The 13,751-nt window shown below is 46.4% G+C and overlaps 1 protein-coding gene across 6 annotated transcripts in view; it reads right to left on the bottom strand.

The window, feature by feature from the left end:
- Positions 1-13,751, bottom strand: part of M1AP (meiosis 1 associated protein) — a 114,429-nt gene that overhangs the window by 47,432 nt on the left and 53,246 nt on the right. For all 6 annotated transcript variants that reach the window (XR_003855701.1, XM_029595960.1, XM_029595950.1 and 3 more), the window contains one exon: positions 11,764-11,947. Coding sequence is in view for 5 of the 6 variants with exons in the window: in XM_029595960.1 (XP_029451820.1) it covers positions 11,764-11,947 (184 nt within the window). In the remaining variant the exon portion in view is untranslated. The remainder of the gene's footprint in view (positions 1-11,763; positions 11,948-13,751) is intronic.

Raw genomic sequence — 13,751 nt, 5'->3', positions numbered from 1 at the left:
GAGAGAAACTGCAAAGAAAACAGGGTAAGACAAAAGAACTGAAAGAAAAGAAAGAAAAGAAAAGAAACTAAAATGTAGAAAGAAAAGAAACAGAAATAAGAAGTTATTCGTATACAGTGAAGGCTGAATATTATTCTAGATGCTTTTCCTTTAATGAGAAGCATGCCTGCTGCCATGACCATCACTGTCCATCTATCCTTTTTCATGAATCACATGTGCTCGCTATACGATTTGGAGGAAATTAGATAGGACACGGTCTTACTAAAATACCAGCAATCCTACCAAATTTCATTCAAAACCATAGGAGAGCGCTGCTAGGCAGGATGCAGTGGGACTTCCAATTACTTTCTCCCACCCCTCACCCCCACTGTGAACCTCAGATCCCTTAGCTTCCCCTCCCCTTCATGGTAGCAGCAATAAGCATGGGGACTGAGCCAGCACACACTCCCAGGTCCCACCTCTTGTATGGAAGCCTAGAGGGGGTGCAGCCGCTGTGGTGCCCATGAATGCAGACTGGATACATCTCCACATTCACTGCCTACTGCTGATACCCCTGCAGCCGGAATATGGAGGCAACAAGTGAAGGAAGGGGGATGGGAAGGGACTGGAGGAGGCCAAAATGTAGCCCTGGCCCACATTCCAAATATCCAGTGCTATAAACTGTTTACAATGACATTTCTATAAAGATGTTCACAATAAATTGGTATTTGTACAGATCAAACAATGCATAAATATTTGCAGATGTATGTAAAAGTTTTGCAAATATGCTGCAGATTTTCTACAGGATCTTAAGACTGTATCACAGAAAACTAGGGGGCTTGCCCATAAGCCACATATCAGCACTGCTCCTTTTAATTTGCTATTTATGTTGAAGGAATAAATACTCAATACCAACGTCTTGCCACTGGGTGTCCCTCTCAGCTTCGTGAACAAAAACCGTTCAGTGCTGTATAAGATGCTATAAAACAGACCTCCTCCACAGCCTACACAGACATAAAATTACAAAGCAGAGCAGCACTTTTGTAGGGGAACATTCTTCCAGACCAGATCCCTGCATCAATGACCTTATGAGTAAGCCATTTGAAGTTCAAATGATTAAAATGCTTCAATACTAACATACAAGGAATTAAGAGACACTAAGATATTTTGACTCAGTACCAGACATAATTTTTTGTCTCTCTCACCATCTGCAGCAGCACTCCCTGCTACTGTAGTACTAGGACCCGACATAACTGTCGGTGCTGAGAAAGTACACTATTAGGTCAATACAGTAAAGTGCGACCGCGGTTACCCTGCTCCTAACCCGCTTTCTACTCACTTTTCGGCCGCGTAAGTCCAACCCGCGATACACAATCCCCTTTAACCTACTCTTACCGCCTCTTTAAGTCACCGGGTAACCCCTTCCGCCCGCGGCATGTATATTACATGTAAACGATCGAATTAGCTATTCCCTGCCATACAGTAACGCGCGCCCCGACTATCGCTTTTTTACCCTGCCGTTTTGCCGCACGTTTAACCTGCTAATTTACCGTCTACCCCTACCCTTGCGTTAGAGGCAGGGGTAAGGTTAGACGGCAAACTTTCCCCCAAAAGGAAACCTAAAAACCTAAAATCCCCTCCTCCTGAAGCGACTTGACATGTTACCAACTTACTTTTTGTTGCTTTCAGCCCCTTCCCTTCTCTGCCGTCCTCTGGAGGGGGCAGCCGGCGGCGAAAGCAGCTTGCAGCGGTCCCCCCCGCGCAGGTCCAGGTTCTCCTGGCTCAGCCCTCATCTGAAGATTGTGAAGTCAGGTAAGAGCCCACTGTTCTGTGCCCTCTCCAGTCACGGCGCGAGCGAAGTGAAGCATACTTTCATTGGCTTGAGCGCCTGTCAATTTGGGCGCTCCAGCCAATGAAAGCACATGGACGGGCGTGCGTGATGCACGCCGTGATGTCATGCCCGCCTGTCCATGTGCTTTCATTGGCTGGAGCGCCCAAAATTGACGGGCGCTCAAGCCAATGAAAGCACATGGACGGGCGGGCGTGACGTCGAGCGCCCAAATTGACGGGCGCTCAAGCCAATGTAAGCACATGGACGGGCAGGCGTGACGTCACGGCATGACGTCACGCACGCCCGTCCATGTGCTTTCATTGGCTTGAGCGCCCAAATTGAGGGGTGCTCAAGCCAATGAAAGTACGCTTCGCTCCGCTCGCGCCATGACTGGATAGGGCACAGAACAGTGGGCTCTTACCTGACTTCACAATCTTCAGATGAGGGCTGAGCCAGGAGAACCGGGACCTGCGCGGGGGGAACCTCTGCAAGCTGCTTTCGCCGCCGGCTGCCCCCTCCAGAGGACGGCAGAGAAGGGAAGGGGCTGAAAGCAACAAAAAGTAAGTTTTCATGGGTTAAAGTTGGGATCCACTTCCTGGTGCCTGTCATTTCAAATGTCATTTGAAATGACAGGTACCAGCGCACCCAGGTTACTGTATAGGCGCTGTATTAAGTGCCTATACAGTAAAATGGGTTGCGTGGGCCTAACGCGTCACAGATTCTTCTTGGACGCGGCTTGCATTTGCAAGCTATTTAAATACAGTATCGAGCGGTAGGTGAGTATGCGTGCAAACGCGGGTGCGCCCGGCACTAACGCAGCTCTTCCTACTGCTCCTTACTGTATCGGCCCGTATGTTTGTTTCTGTGGATCACAATGTTTGCAGTCATGTTGTTCCTAAAAAAAACAGAATACTAAGGGGGACACACCTTCTATTAGACTAACAAAATATTTTGTTATATATTAATATAATATAGTATGTTACTATATTATACTAATATATAAAAAGTATGCTACTTTTAGGATCCTGCACAAAAAGAGAAGAAGTAGTTCAGGTTTTATTTATAAAAGGATATTAGTGTAAAAGGACGCTGTAATCACTTACAATAAAAGTCTGGGGTTTAAAAACAGTGTCTGGTTTAAAAATGAGCCCTTTTTGAAATCCCATGGTGCGGTGAGCACAGCAAGATGTGTGGAAGCGCAAACAAGCTTGTTTTTTAGTGACTATTTTTCCTGCAATAAGTAGGACAATGATTGCAAAGTTTGCTCTGGCACATGGACAGATTTTTAAAGCTACAGAGTCAAGGAATGTCATCTAAATTGGTAAAGAAAAAAAAGGAAAAGCCTAAGTCGCAAGAAGCTAAGATGGCGAACACCTCTGATGAGACTGGTTGAGGAATAATAGAAAGTACGATCACTGAACTCACCAATACAGTGGTAGCAGCTCTTGACAGTAGATTTGAAACTATCAATGTGAACATCAGAGAGGTCAAAAGATCTCTGCAAGAGATATTAAAGCGCATGGAGGAGGCAGAGATCAGAATTTTGGTGTTAGAAGATGCCCACGGAGGCCTGCAGGAGAAAGTAAACAGTCTGGAGCAGCTAACTGCGAGACACACACAGAAATTCAAGGAGCTTGAGAACTGTTCAAGGCAGGATAAAAATAATAGTGGGCATAGCAGGATTGGTTTTAGATTCTGAACGACGGTATATAAAATTTCTAAATAAATAATTAATAAACAAACATGGCTGCCGCAGGAATTAGATATGCTAGAGCTACTAGGCAAGGTGGCAGAAGAATGGGCACATAGGGTTGGGGCCATCAGGAGCAGCAGGAAGACCACGAGTTACCTTTACCCATAAAAGTCAGAATCCTGCAAGCATATCGAAGTAAGAAAGGGCTGATGCACCTGGGGCACAAGATATTAATATTCCAGGACTTTTCCAGCAGTGTAACTGCCAAACTTAAAGCATTCATGCAAATTTATTCGGAGCTGGTCTACAGAAATAAAAAAATGTATGCTTCAATACTCTGCGTGCCTAAAAATATGGCATGATGGACAGACATGTTTGAAAAACAGACAGGGAAGCCAAAAGCATATTTGCAAAGTTTATCAGACCCTAATAACTGAGAGCTGCAAAGGGCTAAAGTAAGTGTGATCCAGAAGACATGTATTGAGTACCAAAAGTTGGTGTTGCAGTCCCGGCCACGGCAGTTCCCGGCCGGTCCCCCCTACCTGCTCCTCCACCCGTTTCCACTGTAGCCCGGCGCGGCAAGACTCGCTCCGTGGCAAGATGACCACGGCCTACCACATGGCCGCAAACGCCATCCTCCTCCTCCATCCGGTGGGGGCTCCCCCTAGGCGTACGCATGTGTGCAGGAGGCCCCGCCCTTTAAAGGGCTCGGCCCCAGAAGATGACATCACAAGGGAGGGGTATTTAAACCCCACAGCAGCCTGCAGTCCTTTGCCTTTGCAACAGGTCTCCTTGGAGTGCTAGTTGCTTTTCCAGACGTCTGCATTCCTGTTCCTGCCTTGATCCTGTTCCTGGTTCCGTTCCTGCTTCTCCAGTCCTTGTGTTCCTGATTCCGGTCCCGGCATTCCAGTTCCTGCCTTCCTGTCCGTGCCTTCATTCCAGTCTCCGGTCTTCTTCTGATCCTCAGTTCCTGTGACCTCATCATCGGCTTGATCTCCTGTTTGACCTCGGCTTGTCTTCTCGTCTCTGCTTGTCTGCTGCTCGTTTCGACCCTTGGCCTGGTACTTCGTTCTTGCCTGTCTGCTGTGTGCCCCGGATCTTCAGCTTGGACTCTGTTCCGCTCCTTCGCTGCCAGCCCAGACCTCTGACCCTATCTTCATCCTCAGCTTCATCTTCTTCCTCGAGGTACCCGCACCCAAGTCCTGCCGGCCCCGGCACCCAAGGGCTCAACCTGCGGGGGAACGAGGGCTGGTATAGGTGAAAGTCCAGCCTGGTTGCCCTCACCAGCTCCACTTTCCGGAGTTGAGAACTATTGAGGGCAACCCCTCAGTGGTCACCACCACTCGCTCCGGACCAAGGGTCCACAACCATAACAGTTTGCAAAGGCCATGGACCTGGTAGACTTGGACGGTCTACAGGCCATTCCGGGATTCACCCAATGCTTGCAGCAGTAGCTGCAGCAACGCCTTGAAGTCTTGTCTGCCACAGCTGAGCGCTTATCTAATCGTCTGGAGCCTGCTTCCGGTCCCGGGGCAGCTGCCCCTCCTCCGGTGATTCCCTCTTCACTGCTACATTTGCCTGCTCCACCTTGTTATGCTGGGGATCCGAAGCAATGCCGAGGGTTTCTGAACCACTGTTTCATGAGGTTCTCTCTCTAACCCACGCAGTTCCCAACTGACCAGGTCAAGACCACATACATCCTGTCCCTGCTGGACGGCAAGGCCCTGGCCTGGGCCTCTCTGCTGTGGGAACGTGGGGATGCAGTGCTCAGAGACCTGTCTCGGTGCATCCAAACTTTTCGCCAGGTGTTTGATGATCCCGGACGCCAGTCCACTGCCGCCTATGAACTACTTCATCTCTGCCAGGGTTCCTGCACGCTGGCCGAATTTGTGGTGGAATTCCGCACCCTGGCCTCCGAGCTAGGTTGGCAGGAAGACAGCCTGCACAGCATCCTTCTCGAGGGGCTGTCCTCGTGCATAAAGGATGAACTGGCTGCTCGAGAACTCCCAGAGGAACTGGAGGCACTAATAGACCTCTCCAAGGGCCGATATTCAAAAAATGTTAAGTCCCTAAATTTAGGCCTTTAAATTAGGTACCTAAATTAGGCACCACAATTTTCCAATGGCCATTTCTACAAGTAAAGTACTACATTACCCATAGAAATCCCTTTCAAAATTATCCTATTAACTGATTCATGCCTCAAAGTGGAGTACAACCAAATTATACATGTTACACAATATATATTACAAAGATTAAAAACAACACAGTTTTAAATTACACTTCTACTTAAAACAGCATTCAATAATTTCAAGGTCAGAAAATATTCTCCCACCTTCAGCTGAAAACGTGTTCAAATCAGTTGCATCTCCATGAGTTGCTGGTTAAAACCTGTACATAAACTAGTCTAGTGCTAACAAGATGTCGCAAGTCTTTCCTTGCCATGTTCTGCAAAGGCAGGGACACTGAAATGCAAAGCCCTCCCTGCCTGTTCTGTACAGCCAAGAACAGTGAAACACAGAGCCCCTTTCTGCCTATTCTGAGACTGACTGTAGTGGTGCGCATACCAGCCTTGTGGAAGGAGAAAGGCCTTTACGTAACAGAAAATGCTGGACTTCAAACTTCCAGAATCACTAAACTTCTCTAATCCAGCTGAATAGTATGAATGGATGCAATGTTTTGCCAGGTACCAAACAACACCAAGCTTTTTGAGGAACCAGGAGCCATATAGGTCAGCTCATTTATGTTACGGAGCCAGATGCAAAGGATGCTTTCTGCTCCTTTACCTTTAAGAAAGGGGAGGACCAAAGCAATTATGCTATAACGCTGGGAATAAGAACATAAGAAAATGCCATACTGGGTCAGACCAAGGGTCCATCAAGCCCAGCATCCTGTTTCCAACAGTGGCCAATCCAGGCCATAAGAACCTGGCAAGTACCCAAAAACTAAGTCTATTCCATGTAACCATTGCTAATGGCAGTGGCTATTCTCTAAGTGAACTTAATAGCAGGTAATGGACTTCTCCTCCAAGAACTTATCCAATCCTTTTTTAAACACAGCTATATTAACTGCACTAACCACATCCTCGGCAACAAATTCCAGAGTTTAATTGTGCGTTGAGTAAAAAAGAACTTTCTCCGATTAGTTTTAAATGTGCCCCATGCTAACTTCATGGAGTGCCCCCTAGTCTTTCTACTATCCGAAAGAGTAAATAACCGATTCACATCTACCCGTTCTAGACCTCTCATGATTTTAAACACCTCTATCATATCCCCCCTCAGCCGTCTCTTCTCCAAGCTGAAAAGTCCTAACCTCTTTAGTCTTTCCTCATAGGGGAGCTGTTCCATTCCCCTTATCATTTTGGTAGCCCTTCTCTGTACCTTCTCCATCGCAATTATATCTTTTTTGAGATGCAGCGACCAGAATTGTACACAGTATTCAAGGTGTGGTCTCACCATGGAGCGATACAGAGGCATTATGACATTTTCCGTTTTATTCACCATTCCCTTTCTAATAATTCCCAACATTCTGTTTGCTTTTTTGACTGCCGCAGCACACTGTACCGACGATTTCAATGTGTTATCCACTATGACACCTAGATCTCTTTCTTGGGTTGTAGCACCTAATATGGAACCCAACATTGTGTAATTATAGCATGGGTTATTTTTCCCTATATGCATCACCTTGCACTTATCCACATTAAATTTCATCTGCCATTTGGATGCCCAATTTTCCAGTCTCACAAGGTCTTCCTTGCGCTTGGAGGTGGACCCTTGTCCTGGAGCAGTGTAGAACGTCTCCCTGGTAAGGACCAGGAAGCACCTGCCCCCAGGGGGCGGAGCACAGGAGGAGACAGAGGCTAGGATGAGTTTCACCCCTGGAAGCCCGTGGTCCCCCCGGGGAGCCCGTAGGGACCTGGGCCGCTTGGACTTAAGGTGGGCCTCGCAGGGTCTCCCAGAGATGTAGTAGAGAGGCGTGCCCACGAGCAGCAAGGGAGCGTGGTCATCACTAGGCTGTAGGTCTGGAGAATCAAGGAAGGCCAGTACAGCGTAGGCAATGACGAGGCAAGGGACAAAGCCAGAATCAGGAGACGTGGTCAATGGCAGCCGGGGTCAGTTCCAAGGATCAGTCAATGAAGCAAGGATCAGGGTTCCAGAAGTCAGACGAGGTCAAGATCCAGGCAACGAGCAGAATGGTCAAGGAACAGGCAGAGGTCAGTACCAGAGAGTCAGTCCGGAGGTACTACCTGGGGAGACAGACAGATGCTGGAACAGGAGGACACTGGAACAGTAGGATGCTGGAACAAGGCTGGAACAAGACTGTGAACGTGGAGACAAACTAGTACACTTACAGTGCCAACCCAATTGCCAAGCAAGGAAGTGCAGGCAGGAACTTCCTTATATCGTACGTTCAATCAGGGCGCGCTGCGGAGCTAGGACCTGCCCCTGGCCCTACAAGAGGCGGGCGGTCCGTGCGCGTGTAGCGGAATGGACAACGCCACGGAGGACACCGAATTCCGGCGTGAGGCCTGGTGCGCAGTGGAAGGTCCGGTGACCGCCGCCGCAGGACGCCAAGGCCTGGAGGAGCTCGCGGCTGTCGCTGGGGAAGACAACCCGTGACCTGCAGAGGAGCTAGCGAGGTGAGCAGGCCCGGGCGCGGACGGATGAAGAATATTTTATTCCTAAATATAATGCCATCTACGAAAGGGCCAGACTCCACGAGTGCAGCCTGGCAGAGGGGGAGATAGCAAAGTGCTTTCTGCCACATCTTTTATGAGCTGACCAATGACATTTTATTCTTGATTCCTTTGTGGGATCTGAAGTTGTGTGTACTCTTTGCCTTTTACCAAAGGACTGGAACTATGTGATGGAAGAGAAAAAGCTTGTATTCTGGTTTGATGTATCACCATATGTCAACATGGCGCTATCCAGAGATGATCATCTGGACAGACAGGATACACCAACTGCCATTGAAGAAGTTATCTAGGAATGGAGAAAATGTCTGGTACAGTGTCCTGTTTCCATCCTCTTCAGTCTCACTACTCCAGTGTTTCCCAACCAGTGTGCCATCAGACCCGATCAGGTGTGCCATGAAAAAGGTCACTATTGCTTATTTATTTATTTTTATTTATTTAAAAACTCTTCTATACCGTTATTAAGTTAGTTAACCATCACAACGGTTTACAGCAAGGCACGATAATGAAAATATGAGTGGTATAGATTACAAATTAATCATTTGCATCATAGTATGGTAACAATTACCTAATGTTTAGATCCAGACCAGTGCCTGGGCTCTGCTATCAGTAGCTCGTAGCAATAAAAGACACCAACAGTAGCCCTTAACCATGTAGGCGCTCCCATGTAGGAGCTCCTTTCTGAGAATGCGTATAATCATGCATGCCCCTTCCTCCTAGCCACAGCATGAACCTGGAGTGCGATGATTAATGGGTTGCAAGGCATGATTAGCTGGGCTCTGCTTTGTGCAGCGCCCACAGTACAACCAGCGCCAGCGTCTCCTCCTCCTTTTCCCTCTCCTACGCCTCCTTCAAGTCCTTCCAGTCTGTCTTACCACAAGCTGAGTGAGAAAGGGACAGCTGTGCGCTGAGCACTGGATGTGACTCATTCTGAGGGTTGGGAAGCAGCAGCAACGGAAGAGCCTTGGCAGCTAAGACAACTAACTGGGCTGGTTGGCTTCCTGAATCACACAGACTTCTTCCTTCTCCTGTACTTGTATACAGAGGGAACTGGCCCATTGTGTGTCTTCTCACCTCCCCCCTCCTCCCCCGCTTGTTTTTAAACTTTGGAAGAAAGTTTGGTGAGGTTTTCAGCACTTCCATAGCTCTTCCTTTGGCCATATACTGTAAGTCTTCCCCATGTCTGCAATACCTGCTCCGGGGAGGCTGATGTGCCGCGCAACATTTTTGTTAATCTATTAGTATCTTGGGCTTGAAACTTTTGGAAAAACACTGCTCCATGCTGTCGCAGCAGCAGCAGCTACTAGCAACACGGTGAAGTCCAAAAAATGAAGAAGGCGACATAGATTTTGTTCGTTCTGCTGGGAATTTTTTCAGTTCTCATTTCATTTAAATAAAATTACAATTTTTTTTTGTGTCTGCTGAACCACTAAAAGAAAATATATTAGTGGTTCATCATTAACTTCATAATGTCTTTCCTCATACTCTCTGCAAATCTGAATTTAACGGTCTTAACCATTAGCAAACAGACTTGCGGGCCGATTCATTAAAAACGCGGGAGAGCGGACGAACGCTCGCTCTCCCGGCGTGTGCGATTCAATATTTAAATTAGGTGGTGCGGTAGAAACGGGCAAAAGGAGGCGCTAGGGACACTAGCGCGTCCCAAGCGCCTCCTTTTGGACCGGAGTGGCGGCTGTCAGCGGGTTTGACAGCCGATGCTCAATTTTGCCGGCGTCAGTTCTCGAGCCCGCTGACAGCCACAGGCTCGGAATCCGGACGCCGGCAAAATTGAGCGTTCGGTTTTCGGCCCGACAGCTGCGGGCCGAATTCAAATTTTTTTTTTTTAAACTTTTTTTTTACTCTTCGGGACCTCCGACTTAATATCGCCATCATATTAAGTCGGAGGGTGCACAGAAAAGCAGTTTTTACTGCTTTTCTGTGCACTTTCCCGGTGCCGACAGAAACTAGCGCCTACCTTTGGGTAGGCGCTAATTTCTTAAAGTAAAATGTGCAGCTTGGCTGCACATTTTAGTTACTGAATCGCGCGGGCATACCTAATAGGGCCATCAACATGCATTTGCATGTTGAGGGCGCTATTAGGTGCCACGGGTTGGACACGCGTTTTCCGCCCCTTACTGAATAAGGGATAAGGGAAAACGCGCATCCAAGGGCAGGTTAAAAGTACGCTCCATCGGAGCGCACTGTACTGTATCAGCCTCTTAATAAGTTAAGAGGATAGCTTTCAAAACTGCTCGCATGTGCCCATATATGTGTATATGGGAACACAGTAATTTACTACTGCATTTTCTAATCAGCGTGAGAATGATATGTGCAGCTTATAAAGTACAAGTACATATGCGCGCACAAAAGCTTGCATATGTAAAAACTCCGAGCTGCGCAAGTTTGTACTTATTCAGTACCTAGTGGCAAGTAGCCAGATAAGTCTGAAAAGCGCTTAGATGTTGCTACATAGCTGGATAAATAGGAATTTAGCTGGATAAGTGCCACTATTTATCTGGATAAGATCAAATTCATCCAAGTAGCGGGAAAGGTGAAAATTATCCGGATAAGTCGTAATATAGTCGGATAAGTGTGCACAAGTGATATACCTGCATATTTGTATTTCAAAATTTAAAGGGATATGTGAATACATTTTATTCACATTACTAAGGCCTAATTATCCTCGTAAGTCAGCTTTTACACGCAGGGAATTTAATAAGAGGCGTGCAGCAATGAAATGACTAGTTTTATCGATTTTACCAGTTCACCCAGTCCAACTGCAATTTATAAAAGCCCTCCTGGCTCTTCAGCCTGAAGTCCTCCCTTTTCACCCAGTCATTTTTTCTCTTTTGAGATGTTTATGATCACTTCCACCAGATATTGAGCAGCAGTAAATATATGCAGGTAAAAGACGTACGCATGTCACTTTGGCAGGTTGAAAAATAGCTACGTGTGCGTAATTGTTGGCCCCTCCCCAGAAAACCCTTGCCATGCGCCGTTTTTACATGTGAAAGTTTATTAACAGTCCACGATTTACGAGCATCTTTTGAAAATATACCTCTAAGAAACCACTTCTGGCCTAAGACCTGGAGAGATGCTAGAGAGCTTGTTATTCTGTATCTGTGTAAAGAGGTAGCTGTGAAGCTTGGCTACATAGCTGGATAAACTTATCCAGATAACTTTGCCTATATAGTCAGCGGAGCAGCTGCACTACTGAATATTTTTTGGCTATTTTAAAGTTTATCTGGTTAATTTTAGGACAGCTCTAATTATCCGGCTGAATATCTGAGTTAGCCAGATAACTTATCCAGTTAAGGTGGCTTCTCCCCAGAATGCCCTCACCCTGCCCGCTGCTGAGCAAGCTAGCTATTCAGCTGGATAACTAGCTGGGCTTGATGGACCCTTGGTCTGACCCAGTATGGCACGTTCTTATGTTCTTAGCTATCTGGCTAAGTGCTGGCTGTTCAGCAAGGCAGGATATTCAGCTGCCACTACTTAAGTTCTATCTTATCCGGCTAAGTAGCACTGAATATCGACCTCAGGCTTACTTCTCTAATGCCAACAACTCACCATTTGGGCTCTCCTCCTCCTCCACAGAATGTGAGCTCCACTCCATGTTCACAGGTTCTAGAAAGCTTCCCCTGAAGAGATGGATGACCTGCAATCTCCTCAGATTCATGAGATCAGAGTCTTCCAGCCCAGCCTCCAGTTCTTTGACCACCTCTTTACCTGACTGGCTGGTCATTACAGTGATCTGAGGAGAGGCCAAAAACAAACACGTCAACAACATTCTCTCACAGCAGCCTGACAGAGTCTCCAGTCATCAAAATGAAACTTTGGCAGCACAGTGGGAGGCTGAAGACCTGAGAGAAACTGAAAAGCTGAACTTCCTGAAATTGAGACTCGGGGAAAAGATTCTAGTATCTGTGAAGTCAATTACATTTATATCTGCTGATTTATAATAAAATAATAGACCTTTACAACTTTTTCATCTTGCAAATGGGAACTCAATTTACTAAATGTATCTGCTCATTTACATTTTTCATTATGAAATCTGTGATTACTATTGTGGTAAAATTTAATCTTGCAACAACAAAATGTTTATGCACTGATTTTCTAAAAAATTGTATTCTACCAAAGTGGAACTGTGTTTATGTAAGATATATATATGTACTTAGTAAAAAAAAAAAATACAAGTAGGAAACAATAATTACTAAATTTGCTTAATTATACATTCAAAATCAAAATAAATACAGGAAAGAAGGGAAAATTACAAGGGACTGCAAAGGAAGGGCTAGAAATCACTGCACATTAAGACAGCCATGAAAATCCTCCAAACAAGCTTATGCAGTTCTCATCCTGGTCAGCTCTTGAGCACAGTGGCAAACACAGAGAAGGTCATGGACCAGGCAAGTTCCCATGATCTCCTGGGGTTCCCACACAGGGTGTGGGAGACTTTTTTCAAGGTCCTTATTTTGCTCTCAGTGGCTCCTCTGTTCACCAACGCAGTCACTCAAAAATCACCACACTGACTCTCCAATTGCTGTTCATAAAGGCTTTACTGAAAGTGGTGAGTAAACATGAGAAAACTTAGTCCAGCAATAGCATACAAATGTAAACTAAGTCTTCTTCCGCACACTTTGCAAAACCTACCAAAATAATAACTGTAAGCTCTTTGGGCACTGTTGGAAACAGGATGCAGGGCTTGATGGACCCTTGGTCTGACCCAGTATGGCATTTTCTTATGTTCTTATGTTCCCTGTGGCCTTCCAGTACCTTAAGGGTAGAGCAAGCTATCTTCTATTTCTCTCTGGTCTCATTCTTCCCAATCAGCAATACAGGGAGCAACTCTCCAAACGTTTCAGTTAGCCAGGTCTCCAGGACCAATCCTCAGAAAAGTAGTTTTTTCCCTAGAGGAAAGAAAATCCTTTCTAATTCTTTCTGCTTACGGCCTTTCTCCACTTCAGCAGCCTCTCAGTTCTCTCCCTGAACTTCAAGACTTCTCTTCTCCTCCTTCTGACTCCTTCCTTCCCTGTGGAACAATAAGGCCCACTAGCACCAATTTATGGAGAGATGGCTACCACTTAGAATTCCATCTCCTACAATCCTTCTAAGCTGGACTCTCCAACCATCTGAGTGCATTTTATGCATGTGGCAGTTTTATACTGATTCACAACCCCTCTCGATGGGGAGTGGTACAACTCCTTAACCTATTGACACTACCCTGACATCACTACAGGGGCAGATTCTGAGTGAGATCTCTGGCACATACTTAGGGCACTCAGACCAGTTGAAGCCACTGTTGTCATTTTTGTAAGGGGCAAAATTGCTTTTAAGGGGCAGAACTGGGTACCCTGTCACACTTGAAAATTTTTTGAAGACAGTAGGACTGCACCCCTGCTCATTTCACTTGCCAACCTTGTCAGGGGACTCTCTGCATCTGACTCTATGAGGTCTATTTAGAAAGCTATGGTATTTTTCCCAGCAGGGATACCTAGGTAAGGGCCAGTAGTTCTGGGGATGGGCTGTGGGGGTGGTTGCAAAAAGGGGGAGGAGTT

Source organism: Rhinatrema bivittatum, chromosome 1 (genome assembly GCF_901001135.1).
Source record: "Rhinatrema bivittatum chromosome 1, aRhiBiv1.1, whole genome shotgun sequence".
NCBI classification, from domain to species: Eukaryota; Metazoa; Chordata; class Amphibia; order Gymnophiona; family Rhinatrematidae; genus Rhinatrema; species Rhinatrema bivittatum.
Note: the sequence above shows the minus strand (reverse complement) of the source record. Positions and strands in the feature narration are given on the sequence as shown.